At 44.8% G+C, this 20789-nt stretch overlaps 1 protein-coding gene across 1 annotated transcript in view; it reads left to right on the top strand.

The window, feature by feature from the left end:
• GPC6 (glypican 6) overlaps positions 1–20681 on the top strand; it is a 1044505-nt gene extending 1023824 nt beyond the window's left edge. Inside the window, exons 8-9 of the mRNA XM_045810992.2 lie at positions 12349–12524; positions 16269–20681. Of these exons, the coding sequence (XP_045666948.1) occupies positions 12349–12524; positions 16269–16471 (379 nt within the window). The 3' untranslated portion in view covers positions 16472–20681. The remainder of the gene's footprint in view (positions 1–12348; positions 12525–16268) is intronic.
• Positions 20682–20789: the final 108 nt, after the last annotated feature.

Below are 20789 nucleotides of genomic sequence, written 5' to 3'. Positions count from 1 at the left end.
ACTGGGTTTAGCTGAATTCCTCATTGTGCCGATCAGGAACCCAGGCAGGTAAACGATTAGTCTAAGTTTGCCCAACTAGCAAGGGTAAAAGCTGGAAATCTCCCAAATCCTAGTCTAGTATTCTTTTCACGTCAATATCCTCCTGCCTCTAAAACAAATGGCTGCTAAATATTTTCCTCCCCAGGTTAGGAGAACAAATGAAGCAGATCCTTAGCTCTATAAAAGATTTAGTGGATCTGCATTCATTCATTCAGTCCCTCCATCCATCAGCGATGTTATTAAGCACTCCCTCTGCCCAGGCACTCTGCAAGGCCCCATGATTTAAGTACTCCATGATAGCAGTGATGTGTGTCAACCAATGAACAGCACAGTGGCCGGAGAGGGGACTTCAAGAGCCATATTGCTGCACTGTAGGCTTGGGAAAGGACCACCGAGGTGGAGAACCATCCGTATCAGTACGTAGGGACCCAAATTTGATTGTTATCCTAGGTCAATGGGAACCCATTAGGGAAATTAATGCAGGTGAGTACAATTATCAAATTTAATGCAATAAAATCATTTGCAAGCATATTCCAGAATCTAATCCGGTATACTATTATTTTTAAAAATGAGGCTGTCAAATATTTACGACTCAAATTATAGTCCCATTGAAAAATTAAAATTTCATAGTTTCTTTTAGTTCCTTTTTTGAAATTCTTCCACTGCCATGAAATCTTAATAACTTTATATTTAATAGCATAGTAAGTAGATAACCAGTAAAGACTTGTTGAATTAAATTTAACTGAAGCTTTCCTCTCATTCTCACCCAAATATTAATTGATCTAGGAACACATGAGAGAACTTTTTTCAATTCCACTGAACTATTTTGTAGGTTGAAAAATCCACTTGTAATGCAGGTAATAACCTATTTTTCCCTATGTGTGAAGTATGGATTTTCAGATTATAGGCCTTCTTAAAAGTTTGGGATGCTAGAAAGAAAGAAAGAAAGAAAGAAAGAAAGAAAGAAAGAAAGAAAGAAAGAAAGAAAGAAAGAAAGAAAGAGAAGGAAGGAAGGAAGGAAGGAAGGAAGGAAGGAAGGAAGGAAGGAAGGAAGGAAGGAAGGAAGGAAAGATTATTCTTATCAAAGAACAAGAACCTTGATTTAAAAAAAAAATCCTATCAACAAGTGTTAATGGATTGTGTAACAGAGCTGCCTATTAGCACTGGTAGAGCTTGTCATGGTCTGGAGTTCCTAACTCAAGCCTGCTTGACAAGGCCCCCGACCGCCCAGACATTTCTTCCTCCCTTTATGTTTTATCCATCTGACTCCTGCAACCACATTCTTCCAGGCACACCCACTCCCATTGCCCTCTCCTCCCACCTAAGTGTTTGGTCTGGCTTGTCTTCCAGCACCCATATGTCTCCCTGCTGGTTTCTGAACGCTACCCCACAGCTCCTTACCATACTCCCTGGATTCAGGAGCATACCTGTTTCACAGGACCCCTACCAGGGCTATGTCCGTTTCTTCCAGTGTATCGTGTTTTCCCGAAGAGCCGTGACTAAATGAATGGCACCCGTTGGCACTGAGGATGACTGTAAACAGAAAGAGCAGGACACACGTAGAGGTGGCTGCTGTGGCGGCTGCTGGGTGAATCTGCTGGGTGGAGAGGGTCAAGGGTCTGGGAACAGGGGCTCCTCTAGAATAAAGACCCGCCCTCGACTTCCTGCTCCCACCGTCAGCCACGGCGGGCAGACCTCACTCGGCTTCAGGAGCTACGTGGGTCTGGAAACAGGGGGGAGGTGGAAGGAAGAGACTGTGCCCTTCGAGGGGGGGATATTGCGGGTATGCCGACGACCTGTCAGCATCCAAGTCTAGATTCCGTCAGAAAGACTGGTTGTCAGGAGACGCTCTTCCCTGCTTCCCTTTCCCTTGCCAGGCTACTGGGACAATTTAAAGACCAATGCAATCGCGTCTATCAAAATAGGTTGTAAAGTCTAAAACAGTGCAAATGTTAACGTGCAGGCTACAGTCTTGAGGAGCTTCTGGAAAGTGCAGATTCAGGCTCAGTAAGTCTGGGGCTGGACCTGAGACTCTGCATTTCTAACAAGCTTCCAGAACATGCAGTTGTTGCGGATTCCGGGACCACACCTGGAGCAGGGAGGCTCTAAGACCGAGTTGCCAAATGCAGCACATAACCCCAGACACCCAGTGGAACACACTTATACTTAAAAAAAGGATTCATGGCTTCTCTGAAATTCGGATTAACTGCCAATCCTGTCCTTTGATCTGGCAGCCCTACTTTAGGCTCCTATTAACACATAAGATACTCCCTTTTTCAGTTCACGCACACACCTCGGGGAGCACGTTATGATTTGTGGTTTTTCCCTTGGCCTCCACACATACCCTGATGCTTCCTTTCATGGGGCTTTCCTTAGATTAATAACAACAGCGACTGGGCTGAGGAGGTCACGAGGTGAAGGTGTAATGTCAGCCACTGAAGATAAGGGGAGCAAGGCCGGGTTGAAGCCATCTCCACAACGAATTTCTTAGGCTTTGCACGTGCATCAAGAGGGAATTTTAAGTTGGAAACTCTGCACAGCCTTTACAATGCAGGGTATTGTCCACACAAACCTGTGGTCTCAGATGAGATGCCCGGTGGGCTAAGGATGGGTACTTTGATTCCCTGGCCGGTGCCTGACTTAGTTAATGCCTTGGTTCGTGCTGTAATAACAAACACAGCGGAGTCTGGATGGCTTAAGCAGAAACTGATTCCTCATAGTCTGGAGGCTCTGAGTCCAAGGTCAGGGTGCCAGCAGGTTGGGTTGCAATGAGAGCCCTTTTCCTGTTTTGTGGACAGCTCTGTCTCTCTCTCTCTCTCTCTCTCTCTCTGCCACGTGAGGACAGAGAGAGAAAGCAAGTTCTGGTCTCTTCTTCTTCTGAGGGCACTAATCTCATCGTGGGGCGGGGTGCTTTACCTTCACCCTCGCCTACAACTAATCAGCTCCCAAAGGCCCCACCTCCTAATGCCATCGCATGGGGAGTTAGGGCTTCAAGATACAGATCGGCGGCGGGGGCATAAATTCTGTCTACAGCAGTTAGACAGAATCACATCCTCCGCTATCAGAACAGCTAATAAGGAAGTTGCCTCAGAATTCTTAGCCGTGTCTGCCCCTCAAGAAAAGCAGCCTAGGCTGCATCCTCAGGACCGGCAGGAAAGTAAGTTTGCAAGTGTAACTTGTTGCATGTCTCACTGACGTAAGCCAATTCTTAGAAATGAAAGAAGACACAGCGGCACTGACTCAACTCAGACAAGTAGGAATCGAAAGGAAGCTAATAAGTAAGGGGAGGAAATCGATAATAATCTAGAAGGCCAAAGAGGGGAGAAAATGAAAGCAGCATGGTGTGGGTTACAACTCTAGGGCTCCTAACGCTCCCAGGGTGAACACAGAGAACCTGGAAGGACATGTGCGACCATCTGTCAGCCCAAGAAGGGCACTGTGCACAGGCGGGGTGGCCAGGAGGAGCTGTGGGTGAGGATCTGGAGAAGAATGACAAGGTGCAGGCAGGAAAGCACGGGCTCCGAAGGAGAGACAACTTGTATATGGTTAGCAGATGCAGGTGAGAGCTTGGTGAGTCGGCAGCCACAGAAAAAATAGCACCGTCATGCTGTTCCTATAGGCTCTTCTCTTTGGGCTCCTATAGAGACAGATTCTGGCTTTTTGAGGCTGTAACTATGTCAAATTACATCAGCTGTATCTTCCTTAAGGATTGTTTTCTCTTCCTGGGGATTCTTTGTCTAAGGCCACAGGAGGTAAAGAGGAAAGATTAGCCCAGGAGATGAGGGGACAGACAGTGAAAGTGCCCTGTGAGGGGCCACTCTCAACAGCACGTGGATTTCATGACAGGACACCTGTGGTTGCAGATTTGTGAGGGTTTCTTCAGTGATTTACAGATCCCTCCCCCTCCCCATAAAACTGGCAAGCAACTTCCCCTGTCCACTCCTCCGTCAGCCAGGGTCTAGCCCTCACCGTGTCCTTTCTTCAAAATGCCTTCTGGGAGGAGGCCAACAAGACGCTGGCTGAGGACGAGGATTAATTGGATCGGTTGGAAGCAGAGCATTTGCAGGGAGCCTCTGCTGGTTTTCAAGGCACCTGAACCTCACAGAAATAACTGTGTCCCCAAGGAAATCTTTCCTCAGGCCAGGAGGTAAATACAGTAAACTGTCAGAAATAGGAAAAGTAGAAAAATCTAGAAAGCAGATCAGTCCCTCTCACCAACCACCGAGTGGATTGACTAAGCAAAGAAATAAGCAAGTCATGACTGGGTACATTTGAGCAGATGGAAGAGGGTTGAAATGATGCATGGTGATGAGAAATCTGTCAAAGACAGTGACTTGGAGGATCTGGCAGGACAATATTGTTTTAGTCTGATTGCAGAATATGTCCCAAAGCACTCGAGCTGCAGTTTAAAGAACTGTAAAGTATCCGATGTATGCCCAGCCAGGCAGCCGCGTTCGGGAAGGTGGGAAATCCGTCTGGGAAGGAACTGGAAGCTGTCAAACCCAGCATCCTTGAGCACATCCTCCCATTCTGTGCACACGTAGGAGGGAAGACCCCTTGAAGGCTGACCGTCCTGCGGGAGACGGATACTGCACGCGCTCCCACGAGTGGGGAAAATGCAGCTACAAATAGGAGGAAAGAAGCACGGTGCTGTCAGCAATTCAGCAGCCCTGGGAACTGGCTCACAGGTCTTTTGTCCTGTCCACGCCTCCAGTTTGCTGCCTCCAGTTCTATGAAGAAAGGATGGATAAGGGGGATCCTGCCAAGGAGCAAAGAGGCGAAGTCAAAGAATTTAGCTTCTGCTCAGTGCTGCATCCAATGGACTGTGTGTCCTCCAGGGGTCCCCAAACCATTTCATGCCACGCACTCTCCAGCTGGAGGAAAGCCACAACAAATCATTCCGAAAGGGAGTCCAGGCTTTATAAGTCCAAATTCTGCTGCCGTCTGCCCCTCCTAAGAAACAAGTTTGACATCTAAGGAGCCATATTAACAATTTTATTTTCATAAGAACGCCTTAGAATTGCATAGTGTGTTAGATCTTTCAAGCATTTTTATATACCTTACCTCAATATGGCAGCTTATGAAACAAGGTAAGGATTATTCACGTAAATATGCAGATATACATAATCATATAAAGTAGCTAAGTGGCTTACCCCTGATCACCCTGCTAGGTCTCAGAGAATCTCAGGTGTCCTGGGTCAGTCTCTCACCTTTGACCATATTACGGGTCACATCCCATTGAAGTACCTAATGTCATGGGTAACCAGGTTAGCAGTCTTCAAGAATGTAAAAACCCGCTTAAATCATAAAGTCACAGTATGCTTTGAGTAATTCTACTTTCTGGTCCAAAAAAAAAAAAATGGAAAGGGAAAAAATAACCTATAGAACTATAGAAAAAAATGGAAAGGGAAAAAATAACCTATAGAACTGTAGAAAAAAAATGGAAAGGGAACAAATAACCTATAGAACTATAGAAAAATAACCTATAAGAACTTTAGAAAAGTTACACTTAAAACTGAGTTTTTTTTAAATTGTGGTAAAATATACGAAACGTCAAATGTAACATTATTACCACCTTTACATGTACAGCTCAGTGGCCAGTAGGTACAGTGGCCTTATTGTTCACCGTCACCACCATCCATCCACAGGACTTCTTCGTCTTCCTAAACTGAACTCTGAATCTGCTAAGGACTCGTTCCCCACACCCTGCTCTCCCCAGCTCCCAGCAACCACCGTTCTCTTTCCCGTCTCTATGAGTTTGATTCCTCTAGTTACCTCATGTAAGTGAAATTGCACAGTATTTGTGTATTTGTGTGTGGATGATTTCACTTAGCCTGTCTTTAAGGTTCATGCGTGTGGTAGCACGTGTAGAATGTTCTTCCTTTTAAAGGCTGGATGGGTTGTCGGTGCATACCGCACTGAGTACCCCGTGCATTCAGCAACAGACACGTGGGTCGCATCCCCCTGTGGCTATTCTAAGTAATGCTGCTATGAACCAGAAGCGTAAATACCTGTTCCAGTACTTGCTTCCCATTCTTTTGGATTGAAAATTCCAGAAGCAGAATTGCTAGATCATACGGTTAAGTCTAACGTTAATTTTTTGAAGAACCGCCATGCTGTTTTCCACAACGCTGCCCCCTTTTACATTCCCTATAGCGAGCACGAGAGTTCCAATTTCTCCGTGTTCCCAAGCCTGTTGATGGTGGTAGCACGTTCGGCTAGGGATGCCTGCCGTGCCGGCCTGATCACACATCACTCATAGCAAGCTCCCGAGACGTTTCCCCAACCAGGGCCCCTACTTATGGCTGGGTTGGCTCTTGTGGTTTTGTTATGATCACAGGATGTACTTCAGCAAGAAACCATCAGGGAACTTTGAGGAACAAGATTTATTACTCAGGGGACCTAGAGAGCACATAGCATGCTCAGTGACCACATAGCAAGGTCAGGGGTCTTAGAGACAACCTGGGACTTTGCCTTTATTTGGGTCGAGTGAGGGGTTCCTGAAATTTCTCAGGTTCACTGCCAATTGGCTGATTTCCTAATATAAAACCAAAGAGGAGGAATTAGGTCATGGGAAAGGAGACGTGGGGCACGCAAGCAGTCAGTTCTCTAGGTTTTCCAGACCTTTCTGAAAGGGGAATCTTCCTGGGTGGGAGCAGCCCAGTTTCTTCTCGGGTTGTTCTGCGAGTGGCCATGTCAGGTAGCCGTGGATGCGTTTGCTCAAGATGCTGTCTTTGAAATGGATGTCTGAGCAAACAAAAGTTTAATGCCGGGCACTTACACTCCACTCTACGTCCCTACCAACACTTGTTATTTTATTTTGCTTTGTTTTCAAATTTAGCCACTCTCACAGGGGTGAAGTTTAAAACTTCGATGTTAAGAAAGCCTCTGAAAGAAGCGATGGGTACCACAGGCTCACAGTCCCTTATTTGGGATCCTTGGGACCATCCGTGTGTCAGATTTCAGACTCCTTTTGGATCTGTAGAAAGTCATCGAACTGAAGAAAGTCATCCGGGGCTGATCCTATGCGATATGTAGTAATACTCCCAGTGGGTGGGGCCCGAGGCTGTAACTCACGATCAACCGCATTCGATTTCTGCAGCAAGATGTATTACTGTTCCCGCTGAGTGGGATAAATGAGAACTCTGATTAGCCTCCTTTCAGATCAAATCAGGTTTTGTTAATAAGGGGAGTACAGGAAAGAAAAAAAAAAAACTTTGGACATTTTTTAAATTTTGGAACTGCAGATAAGAAACTTGGGACCTGTATTACTAATATACTACTTAGATGAGGAAAACTCTCAAACCCACTGGAAGGAATGAGTATGCAGCTTAGAGTTAGAAATTGCTGGAGAGACATGTATTGAATGCCGCTTGTTTGTGGCAACAAGCAGGACTGCATCTGCTTTTGCATTCTCTGCTCAGTGTGCCTTGAGGCAGGAGCATCTGTCACCTTAAAACAAACCCAAGCCAGCACCTGGGGATCCCATGTCTCCCCATTCCTGCCCTGGCTTCTACTTGGACTCCTGCCAACCCCACTGGGCACCACCAGGCTAACCTTCCTTACGGGTGTCTCACTTCTCAGACTTTTACTGGCTTTCAAATCCCATTAGATCGTGAGAGCTGTGTGTCCCTTTCCCCCACTGTGCAGCTCCTTCTGTCAGAAAACCACCGGCATTAATGAGGTGATAAGAAATACCGAATACAGATAGGTCAACATGTCTGTCCCCCCGGCAAGCACATTCATCTAGCACCTGAAAGGAGCGATTTTGAGTGGTGGCAATGATGGGCAGTATGGCTGGCCAGAGGGAACCTTCTGTGGTGTCAGGTGATGGAGGGCGACAGAGGGTGTCAACGCTGCCAGGGAGAGTCCCAGCACAGAGCCTGCAGCCACTCACAAGGTTGAACATGTAAGTCCCACCCCCTCCAATTCCTACAGGACTTTTCCACCCCGATCAGCTGTAACGTGTGGATGTAATCAAGGGTGTCTACATCCACAGTATGAAATTAGATGTTGTCGTAGTCCACTCCAGCTGCTCTAACAAAATGCCGCATCTGGGTAGCTTCAAAACAACAGAAATTGATCGCCCACACTTCTGGAGGCTGGAAGTCAAGATCACCCAGCAGGCCAGCCTGGTCCGGTGACAGCCCTCTTCTGGGTTGCAGATTTTTCAGTTTTTCATTGTATCCTCGCATAGTGCAAGGGCTAAGCTAACTCTCTGGGGCCTCTTTTACGAGCTCTGCCCTCATGACCTGATCCCTTCCCAGAGACCTTGCCTCCTACAACCATGACCTTGGGCATCAGGTTTTCAACATGTAAACTTGAGAGGAACACAAACATTCAGCCCCTAACAGATGTGAAGAAAAGTAATTCTGCAAAACTACTGAAGGTCTAGTTCTTATACGTGGTCCTGCAGAATAGAAGGTAAGCAGAATGGGCGAGCTATGCCTGCTTGTTCCTGGATGGCCCCCACCTGCCACGCTGAGCGTGAAGCATTGACGAACCATGACACCCTGTTCAACCTTCCAATTTGTCCTCATTTCTGGTTCTCCCTGCCTCCGGATGAATGTGCATCCAGCCTGGGAAGCTGGCTTATCTGTACTAAGATCCCGCTTCCTTTTGGTGTCTCCCCAAACTGTAATGGTGCAGGTATAGAATGCTGTCATGCCGAGAAGCTGCTGCAGAATCTAGTAAAGAATAGTATGGGCTCAAAGAGGCATCCATTTCTTCAGGACACGAGCATGATACAAAAAGACCAAACCTGAGTCCCGGGCTTGTGTAGACCCCTCAAGTTGCGCTCTGCATATCCACAGATTTGGCCTCGGGGTGTATTTCTAGAGGGACGAAATGGCCATTTTCTTTTTCAACTGTGCTCGTGGTTTCAGTTTCCATGTTGTCTCTCAAGTTACCCTTTGAATACACCGAAAGGAGGAAAGGATCTTGAGGACACGGGTGCATTGTTCCTTGTTTTTACTGCAAGCGGCCGAGCGTGGGTAGACGCAGTTAAGGCTGGGTTGATTTGGCAGTCTCTTAGTGTTCCTGGATGCTCAGACTCCCAGGGGTAGCACTCCCGTGCAAGCTGTCGCAGCCGGCTTCTGATAAATGAGCCTCGGCTAGCCGTGCAGTGCGCACAGCATCGGAAAGAAACAAAGCCCGCCTCCGAGCCGGCTCAGGTACAGCTGCAGGAATCACTGTCCAAGATGGCGAGGGGCCACACCGGAATGGCGGCCCCTTTCGGCCACTCTCAACTCCTGTGTCCGCAGAGGCTAGCCTGCACTTGCTACTGTTGGTGCCGGTGAGCTCCAGTAATTCAGCAGAGCTCATGGAGCCCAGCACGTGTAACTGATGTCAACAAGAGTCCACCCAATGTCATATTTTAGAAGTCAAGCCCGGAAGCAAACAAGAACGTATTAGTATATCAGCCATATTGAAAGACAGCATGGAAGTTATGCTTTGCTACAACCCTGAAGAGATAGGGTTCCGTGACTTTTAAAAATTCCAATTAGGACATTTTTTTAGGGTGGCAAATACTGTGAAGCTTTATGGAAAAGAATTTGCCATGCGCTCACATGTGTGTTTTATGTTTCATTATGTGGTGAATGTTGTGAAGTTAATTTTGTTCAAGATATAGTAGAAGACATGGAGCTCATTCAGAGGACCTCTGATTTAAAATGGATAAACCAATTCATACGCCAATACGTCATGCATAAGATTTCAATAACTGAAAAATGGCTTAAATATAAAAATCCCTCTGTGTGTTTCCATTTCTTCTTTTGGAGGCTGATGGATAGACAGCCTTTGGTTTCTGCAACTTGGAAAATGACCTGCAGGAAGGGAAAAAATTGTAAGCATAAGTATATTGTACAAGGATATGTAAATAGGAAAAACAAACTAGAGGAATGGAAGTTTTCTCGGCTTGCAAGCCATGATAGTAGAAGCAGTAGAAAAATGACGATACAGCCATTAGGCAGGGCTGCCCCCAGTCCACTGGGTCCCTGTCCTGGATGTCCTGATTCCCCTTGAGGTCCACTCCTCATCCCTCCACCTGGGTCTGTGCCCTGAACGAGGATCTCTACAAACTGCTTCACCTGGGTCCCCTTGCCCACTGGCCTCCAGTTGGCTTCCGCTGATAGGAGACAGCACGTGGAGGTCAGAAAGATGGACTAGAGAGGTCAGGGTATCATTCCCTCGGCCCCCTGCCTGACGGGCCTTGGTTTGACAGTTGCTGTGTCATTTGCTTTCTGTCCGCGACTTCAGTTCTTGTGCATACTGGTGACCGTTCCTTCCCCTCCAACCCTCCGGCTATTGCCAATCTTGTGGTTCTTTGCCGCCCAGTGCTGGTCTCCCTGTTCACACCTTCATAAGTTGTCTCTCCTCCAAACTCTCTTTATTACCTCTTTGAGAGTGCCATCTGTTTCTTACCAGGACACAGACAAATATAGCACCTTTGTAAGAATTAGAAAAAGGCACCCAGGTGGGTACATGTGGGTTCGTTATACGGTTGTCTCTGCTTTGGTATGCATTGAATTTTTCAAAAAGAAAACAATTCCCAAAAAGAAAAAAAAAATGTGTCCCTTCAGTGAATGGTGCCCTGCAGGTGTATCGTTTGTGAGCACAGAATTCAGGCTGGATTTCAGCCCAATTCCCTCCCTCAGCGGGTGATTTTGTGCAGTGCACAAAATGCCCAGATGAACATGGCAGTTCTCCAAAAGGATGGGTAGATCCCTAAAAGCTGGAAAATATCTTAAAGAGAAAACAAAGATTGACCTGGGTCTTTAAGGATATTTGGGACTTAAACTGAAAAGTGCACTGCAGGCAAAGAAAGCCTGTGGGCCAGGTGAGTATAAGACGTATACAGGCTGTAGATTCTGTAAGGCAAGGAGGGACCCTTGAACGGATCGTTGCAGCGTAAGAAAATAGAGACAGGATGGAAATGGGCTTTGACTGCAGAGCTATAAAATGTGAATTATTGTTTGTGATCAACCAGGCAGTACGGTGCACCGTATGGACACATGGACTCTGAAACTAGACCCACTGGGCTTAGATCGTTGTTTTGCCATCCATGAACTCCGTGACTTCGCACAGCTTCTCATCCTCACTCAGCCTCACTTTTCTCTTTTGCAAAATGGAGATAAAATAGCACGTACCTCTTAGATATGCTAGGGGGCTGAATTTTAAAATACACGTGAAGTGCTTAGCAGAGTGCCTGACAGTAAGTACTCAGTAGACATCAACTACTATCACCAAAAGGTTTTCAACGGAAGAGTAATATGATGAAAGCCATCGCTCGTGAAGATTGGTCAGTCGTGTGTGCAGGATGGACGGGAAAGGAAGAGGCAGGCAGGGAAGTCAGGTTGAGGCTGTTGTACCATCTGCACTCCGGGAGAGCCACAGGAAGTGAGATAGAAGCAGCAGGTGCGGGGAGCTCTGGGAGAAGAAGAGGAGGATTGTACATGGGCGGGTCGTGAGCATGAGGAGTCCGAGAGGGCTCCAGGCACTTTTCCGAGGTCTGTAGTCACCACTGGGATAGACGCACATAGGCAGCTTGCGCAGTTGACTTCGAAGGACCGACAGTTTTAAAATTTAAGTACAAGTTAAAGGAACAGGAATTTAAATTTGCCAGTAAAAGGATTAAAGAACCATTAGATTCTACTCTTCTGTTTTGCCCATTATCGAGTATGAGATCCAAGATGCTGTTACAAAACAAAAACCCTCATGGACACCCCAAACGTTCCAGTGCTCACTGGTCACACCTCGAATTGCCAAAGGTGGTTTTTTATATCCAGGAGTTTCTTCTGATCAAAGTCTGAGGTAAGAGAGAGCATCCTCGTACAAGAGAATTCTCTAAGAGCATATGTACAACCGCCCATGTACAACCCTCCTCTTCTTCTCCCAGAGCTCCGTGCACCTGCTGTAATTTACAAGTACAGTTCTCAGCAAAATTAACCAGAGAGTGGAGGAAGCCAGCAGGCCCTTGGCTTTAGTATCTACCATTTGGGATACAGGAGGAAAGTAGTTAATTTTAAGAAACAATTTCTGTTAAGTCCCCAGTTGAACATTCATTCGTAGGCAAGCCTCCCTACAATTTCAGTACCATTTTAAGAACCACCCTGAAACCATTTTTTAGCCATAGCTCCCTCTGAGTAAAGTTATTCCTTGTTTTCACTTTTTGGTCTTTCTTCACAGGAATCGAGCTCAGTTGTTGCAGATGTCCTGGCCCCCTGTCCGAGACCGCACAGCACAGCACAGGCTGGTACGGAAACCCCTCCCGCCTCACGCTAATCTGTTCTCTCCCTGTCGGCCTCACAGATACTTGCCGGAGATCATGAATGATGGGCTGACCAACCAGATCAATAACCCTGAGGTCGACGTGGACATCACACGGCCGGACACTTTCATCAGGCAGCAGATCATGGCTCTCCGTGTGATGACCAACAAACTAAAGAACGCGTACAACGGCAATGACGTCAACTTCCAGGACACGAGTAAGGAAGTCTTTACCGGTACCAGTAACCTCCACAGTGAGAAATGGGTTGTAGATTATACCCCACTCTTTCTTCAAGAGCCATGGGTACCTGTAATCTTGTGCCCCGCTTGCCCAGTCTGCAGAGCTGTTTACAGTCCTTTGGACCTGAAGCTCTGTTCCACAAAGATTAGGATTCTACTAAAATGATAACTGGTCTTAAGGAATAGTTTCGCTGGATTACCTTCAGCTTTACCCAAGCTAACTTTGAGTCTCATCTGCCAGGTGATCCGGTCATGATCAAGCAACACAGTAGTGTTTTCATCTTCTCCTTCCCCCATTATCATTTACATCTCTGCCCCGAACTCTTGTCCCCTCCCCCAACCACCAAAAAAAAAATATTCTGAAGCTTCCTCAGACAAGGCATTACTGGAATCCCTGTTTTATCACTTATTGACTGGGGTCTTAAGCAAATTATTTCTTGAGTCTCAGATTTCTCTTCTACAGAATGGGGAGCATTCGAGCCTGTGAGGTTGGGTGTTTGGGAAGCTCATTTGTAGCCGTCTGTGAAGGAGCTCATATCTCATGTGCCCTGGATTCAACTGCGTTAGCTTTCCCTCCATCCAGCCCCTCGCGTGCATGAGCCATGGACATTCATCTCTGACATATTGACAGAAATAATGAAATGCTCGTGCAATAGGACCCATGACTGGTTTATTAGCCATCCCCAAATATCAGAAGTGATTGGAAAGACTATGAAGTGAGCGTTAACTGAAATTTGGGGTTTGTGTAAGTAATTTTAAGATGCGTAACTATAAAAATTTGGGGGGCTTTGTTGTATTGCTTTGGGGTTTTTTTCAAAGATATGTATCCTTACATAGAGTTCTTGGGAAAGGATTTCTTGAACATAAGCTGTGCAGTCAGCAGCGATTCTGTAATTTGGTCACTGAAGCAAAAGATGATGCTTGTGTGCTTGAATTAATGAGCTAGAAAGAAGTGAGTTACAGATGGAAGACATTAAGTCATCCAAGTCTTAGCCATCATCCTACTGAGTTGTCCCCTGCAGAAAATTTTCAGTGCTTTATTCCATTTTAAACAAATCAAAAATTAATTTTCTAAATGCAGGACAATTGCCAACCCAGTAGACTTTATTGCTGTAACATTTCTGCGAGTCCTCCTACTGTTTCTCCTCCTCTTCATTAAACCACTTCTTCCCTCTTCAGAAGAGACCCTTCCACGGGGTGTTCGCCTTTGCTACTTCACCTCTGCTCACTCCTTAGCTTCGCGCCTCTGAATGCATCATCGTCGTCTCTACTCATGAAATGCTTTATTCTCTGGAGAATGACTATAGGAATAAATAATTCAAGATAATGTAAGAATTAGTTGAGGTTGGCCTTGTTTCTCTCTCTTCTCTGACCTAAAGAGGTTCTATACATGTCAGTCTGCAAAGCTTAGGGAATGTCTTTGAGAAGAGATCGTGCTCCACTTCCCCTCACAAGAAAATAAAAATTAATAACAGTTAAGAGCATCATTAGCTCTAACCCAAGCCCCATATTTGGTCCTCTATTTTAGGATAGTGTCTGTCATATAAACCATGATATGGTTTTACATCTTACAATCATCATCACCCTTCCTGCTTTTGACATTTTAAAAAAATCACCCCTTAAACTCCTGCATTTCTGACTCCTTTTCTGAAAGAGATGGGGCCATTATTTTTCTCAGCTGGAATCTCCTGTCATTATTTGCTTACCACAGTTTTAATATTCTAAATCACTTTAATAATATCTTTGTAAAGGTTATATTACTTCTTGTTCATAATACCAGTGTTAAGAACAATTCCCTTAGCAGTTCTGGTATCTCTGAATTTAATTAATGGGCATTTTCCCCCTTGTAAAGGCCACTAAAGATAAATCCGAGAAAATGTTAAGAACTTGGCATAGTGTAGTCAAGTGATCTTACCTGATATTTAGATGTCCCATTTAAAAAAAAAAAAAAAAAGAATTGTGCTGCGTTGTGCCTTGCTTGTTCAAGGGGACAGAAGAAGAGACCCCGCATTACTTTGGCTGCACCAAGATGGCGCTGGTATGCCAGGGGCAGCTCAGCAAGAGCATCCTTGTTTCAGGCCAACGGGGAGGAATTTAGGTCTGTTGAGTGAATCCTTGAGCAAGTGGGAGAAATAGTAAATGTCATTACCACGTTTACAGTTCCCTCAGTCCTCCCAGGCACATTATTGCACTTACACCCCCTAACGATCCTGTGAAACAGATAGGAATATTCTCATTTTTACAGCTGAGGAAGCAGAGCCACAGTGAGGCTAACTGGCTTGCCCTCATTCACTTAAAGAAAAAATGGCAGGTTAAGATCTAGGTCCACTTAACTGTAGGAACCATGTGGTTTTCTTCCTGTCAGGCATCATGGCAAGCTCTGGGCTTGGTGCCCTCACACCTTTCACCAGGGCGGCTTCACACATACTCTACTCTGCATGTAAGTGCTATTGTCTGGATCTGTGGAGACAAGGAAACAGACAGAAGTTAAGGAAACTTCCCAAGGCACATTTAATTATTGAGCAAGTAATTTTTGTGCACCTGCTACATGCCAGGGACCGTCGTTAAAGGCGATGGATGGCATGCAGAAGTGAACGGTATATATCCCTCAAAGCCTCTCCCCTCCACAAGTGCACATTCTCACAGGGGGCACAAGAGAACAAGAAGTTAATACCACAATTGCAAATGGTGATAAGTACTTTCACACCACTAGAAATTGATGGAGACCGAACGGGGACCAGGTCTGAGACACAGGGTTTGTGAAACAGGAAGGAGCCAAGCGGTAAGAAGTGGGAGTAGAGCAGGCCCAGAAGGCATGGCGGGCAAGTGGGAAGACGCCATGCTAACAGGACATACGAGGTGGGCACCTGGGCGTTGCTTTCAAGCAGGGAATGGCAAACCTCTTCTGTCAAGAGCCAGATATTGAATATGTTCAGCGTTGAGGGCCATACCTGAGTGCAGAATGAGACATTGCAGAAAGAGGGGGGTGGTGTGTTCCAGTATAACCTCGTCCCTGGTCGCTGAGGCTTAGATTTCGCACACACCCTACTCATACGTCACAAACTACTCTTCTTCGTTTGATTTTTTTCAAACGCTTGAAAATATAAAAACCATTCTTGGGTTATGGTCCAGACCCATACAAACTGCTGGCCATAGTCACCTACCCCAGGGTCAGAGGGACACGTTGGCTGAGACGGAGCTCATCCTCACTGTTTGAGGAGAACAAAGGTGGAATCAAGTAGCCAAAAGTCGTAATAATATGTGCCTTTCACAACTACGTGCTGTTCTTCCTCACGTTGCTTACTTAGCCGTGTTCGTTTACTTTAAACATCATTTCAAAATCCTTTACCAAAGCATGATATCTGCTGAGAACAATGGCCCCAAGGTACAGAAAGATCAAGGGACAGAACTTCTCAAAGCAATTTGAACAGTAGCCAGAATAAGAAATACCTCTCGAATGCCAAGACGGTAGGTATGTCCCCTCATCGGGTCTAGGATTCATAGGTTTCTTCAGTTGGGTAACCAGATGTCAGTTAACACTGCTTCTCAGACATCTATTTTGGTCGGGTCTGCCCGCCCATCGCAAACCTGCCCGCTGAAAACAAACCCGCTGGGGTAGGGGTGGGGAGGATGTCCCCTTCCACCCCAGACCCAAATCTGGTGGGTGCCCCCACTCCTTCCCAGTCCTGGTCTAACTTTCTTTTTCAATCTGCCCACACCAGGCGATGAATCCAGCGGCTCGGGGAGCGGCAGTGGGTGCATGGATGACGTGTGCCCCACGGAGTTTGAGTTTGTCACCACAGAGGCCCCCGCGGTGGACCCCGACCGGAGAGAGGTGGACTCTTCGGCAGCCCAGCTCGGCCACTCCCTGCTCTCAGGATCTCTGGTCTGCATCGTCCTGGCACTGCAGAGACTGTGCAGATAATCCTGGGTTTTTGGTCAGATGAAACTGCATTTTAGCTATCTGAATGGCCAACTCACTTCTTTTCTTACACTCTTGGACAATGGACCATGCCACAAAAACTTAACCGTTTTCTATGAGAAGAGACAGTACTGCACTCTGCCTCCCTTTCCGTTTGCCCAAAGAGTACTGGGTGCCAGACTGGACTGCTTCCTCTTTCCTTCAGCTCTCTGTGGGGACCTTGTTTATTCTAGAGAATTCTTACTCAAGTCTTTCGTACCAGGAGATTTTCTTACCTTCATTTGCTTTTATGCTGCAGAAGTAAAGGAATCTCACGTTGTGAGTTTTTTTTTTTTTTCTGCTTAAAAAAAAAAAAAAGGCAGGAAGGAAATAATTTTCCTTGTAAAATCAGGCCAAACCCCAAGACAACTGCATTTTCAACAAAGGAGCCAATAGGAGAGAAAAATAAAAGAGCTTTAACACTGTAAGTTCAGCATTGCCAGCCAACTCCCAGTGTAAGCTTTTCTGTGGTAAATCAGGTTTGCAAAATGCTTTGGGGGCAGAGAGTTTGAGATTTTTTTTAATGTGGTGAAAATACAGTGTTGTCTTGGAGGTATCGTCTTATGCTCTCTCCACACAATACCAAACTGATTTGGGGATGCTGATACTAAATTTAGAATTCCATTGTTAACACGAGAGTAGAATCGCCACAACCCAGCACCTCTCTCTCACCTTGCCCAATTCCAATTTCAACGATGGCACCATTTTCCTTAATTCTCTGTCCCCTGTATCCAATTGGCACAGATTTTTCTCGTCATCTCCAGTGGCTAGCGGATGCTCCCGTCAATTCATCCTCCTTAAGGGTCTGAATTGAAAATAACCTTCAATGATACAGTGGCTTTGCTTTAGCCACAGGTTGGACATTCATTCGACGTTTCTGCCCCCGTGCTCATTACCGTCCCAAAATAAGAGTTCTTTTAATGAACTTACAAGCAATTAGATCCATAAGTGAGTTTTCATGTTTAACGGTTTGCTTTGTGTCAATTGGTTTCTGCATCACAAGGGCATTCTCTTACAAAATAACTCACAACAAAAACCGTCAAGACAAAAAATATATATATATATAGTATTGACATGGAGATTTCTTTCACTTTTTTAGTCTTAGTAGGATCATCTATTTTTATATCTCTATATATATAAATCACAGATTTTAACTTCTTAATTCCAAGCTCAGGGTTGACACACCTTTGTAACGAAAATGTTTTGTCAACCACCTCTTCTTGTTTTGTACTGCTCAGAGAAGGGATTCCTCAACGACCTGTGAGCACCAAGAATCAAGAAAGAGAACTTTTTACGTATCTAACTGTCTGTTTCTTAAAAGTTTGCCAGGGCACACCCTTTTTTTGCATGAGCGTGCTTTGTCCTGGGTGCTCCAGACGGTACCGGGCTCGTGGGGGGAGCCATGGGTGTGCAGGACTGTCCTGGTGATGGAAACATATAGAATGTGGTATACACGCAAAACCCTTGCTTCTACGTACACCTTCAGCCTAGGATTCCCCTTGGCACTTGGACATAGGACCTAACTCAAGAGGCCCCTTTAGAGCCACAAGCCTAACTGACCCTGCAAGTATACCAAAGCCAGGCCCTCTGCTCCCCATGGTAGAGAGAAGCAGAATAAACCAAACTGGGGCTGTGTTCATACAGTTGGCTCTCCATGTGTTTCTTGGTTTTTATGATGATCTGGGGTTGGGAAAAGTAATGTTTCAAGACACCGTCGTATGCCAGTCACATTTTATTTAACCCATTGGCAGAAATGGCATGTAAATGGTATTTTTCGATCTTCGCTCTCATCAAAATTATAATTAGTTATTGATTTAGTCGTCACGTTTAAGTAGAACACATGCGGCACAATAGTATTCAGTATATTTGAGCACTTTTGCAAAACTGCAAAGTATTTAGAAGCATCTATTGCTATTTTATGCCTAAGGAAATATAAAAAGTAGGATTCTGAGAGACTTTGTGGCATCTTTTCATTTAAATCTTTATTAATTAACACCTAATCTAATTCAGCATTGCATACTTCCAGAAAACCATCCATTTCACTGCCAAACTTCGGCTTCCTGTCACCAATTACACACAAAACATCTCTATGAGTCATTTACATTGCCCATTCCGTTGTATGTTCAGAAATCAGTATTGTTTTTCTCCAATAATTACGGTGCAATGCAAATTAAATCAACCTTGATTTTCCAGAATAGTTGAGTAATAACTTGTTTTTATGGCTTTAAACTCCAAGTCTTTCCTTGTTTTCAATATTTCTGCATTGTCTTCTGTGAAATAGATCAGAATGCCTTGTTTCCTCTGTGCTTTCAACCCCAAAAGGCTTTGTGCATGTGTATGAATACACATTGTATTAATGAATGTGAACCCATGCTCCGTACACACTAAACACACAGATAATAGATAAACGCCTGCTTCATTCGTTTCAACACCTTCATGATCGGTATTACTCCTCTTGGTGAGCTACAGTGATCCATACGAGCTGGGCAGAGAGCTGAAATGACTGTGTTAATGATGCCACAACATTCGTCCCCTGCATAGATGTGGTCCGAATATTATTCAAATTGCACTGCCTAGTTTTTATCATCATCTGACTGTGTTGTATGATTTTCAGACCAATGTAACATGAGACTTGTTTTCTGCCCTAAGGGAATTAGTTTAATCTAGTTCTTCCATTTCAGTAAGAATTTCAGCATTCCTCCTCTCTCCTGCCCCCCCCCCCCGCCACATTAATTTGTCTCGTCTCAACCTAGCAATTGGGGATGAAACGATACTCCGTTATATCTCCCTATCTGCCCTCGTTTGCTTTGACTTCCCCTAAATTCTCTAATCACATCACAACCTCTGTTAGGAGTAGGGAGGAATGGGCTCACTGAAATCAGACACTAGAAATTGTTGGGTGACGCTCATGACCGCAAACACTTAGCTTTATTGAAGTGCCTCTCTTTACCTGTTCTTTAGTTATAATATGTATTTTTCTAACAGAAATACACGTCTGTAACTGGTGTATATTATACTTTGTATATGTTATAACAAAAGTATAAACCGAGGCTAAAGTCTTTAGCAGAGAAGAATGAATTGCAAATTCATGAATTAGAGCTCTGCTTACGGTTCTGTACTGAAGGGTAACCATGACAGCCTTCTGTCACCTTAACGAAGATCATGTGAGTACTTTGATGACCGCCGTCATAGAACAACGTTAGCACTAGCGATCGGACTGCCTTACGGTGATTTACCCAGAGAAGTAACTGGTATTACCCACTTTCATTGTAAGGGATAGGAAATACTACTTTGTCTACACTGAAGAACACTAGTAAGTAGTAATTATGAAAGTAACATTCTATAAATCAAACACATTGAAAATACTATTGGACACAGAACCCTGATATTTAATGTATATTCCCTGCTGCAGACGTTAGCCTACTTTAATGCTTTAGCCATTACATACATGTTTTGGCTACACACTGAACACCAACTAAAGTCCCCAAGGAGGAATAGACTTAGCAAATTCCTGAGTTGTGATTCTTTTATTGCTTCTCTTTGCAAGGCTAATTATCAGGTGGTTTGATTAAAGGTGGACATGTTAGCAAATGTAAGTTTTGACTTATCCAAAACTTGCAGAACTACAAGCTCCTTCTTATTTACTCCCAGTCACTAATAGACCTGACTTTTAACTTAAAAGAGGGTGTGTGGGGGGGAGCGAGGGGAGCAGTTTAGCTTTGCCAAGAGAAGAGTAAAGGAGACCATAACTTATACATTTGCAACATGTTTCTCCTTGGTGGAGACATTAGCCAGTGTTTAGTTTCAGGCCAAGTTATACAAATAGAGTATTGATTTGTATGCATTCTAGAGCCTTGCTGCATCATGGTTTGCTAAGGCGGGAGACTCAGCCTAGCCTGGGGCTATTTGAACCTCATTCAAAGTTGAGTAGTTACTGGAATCGTCGACGTTGCCTTGTAAGGAGGTACTTCCATGAGAAGACATCTGAAGAGGGATAACGGTGAGGTCTCTGTGTGCATATGCATAATATATATGCAGGACAAATGTGTGCACCAATCAAACCTAAAGTTTTATGTGACTGTCAAATGAATATTACTTGGGTTAAGATTTTTCATTTCTGATTTGGATAGAAAATTGCTATTAATCTTGTATTAAAATAGTTTTTAAAAATCTACCAGTGCCCTTTCTGCATTTTCTTAATTATTGTCATAGTGTACATTTCAGAGTTTTTGAATTTCTCTGTGTTGGAGACCTTTTTTAGAAACTGCAATATTAAAAGAAA

The sequence above is a fragment of the Ursus americanus genome, chromosome 10 (assembly GCF_024610735.1).
Source record: "Ursus americanus isolate L20-20 chromosome 10, mUrsAme1.1.p, whole genome shotgun sequence".
NCBI lineage: Eukaryota > Metazoa > Chordata > Mammalia > Carnivora > Ursidae > Ursus > Ursus americanus.
This window is presented reverse-complemented; position numbering and strand designations above follow the sequence as displayed.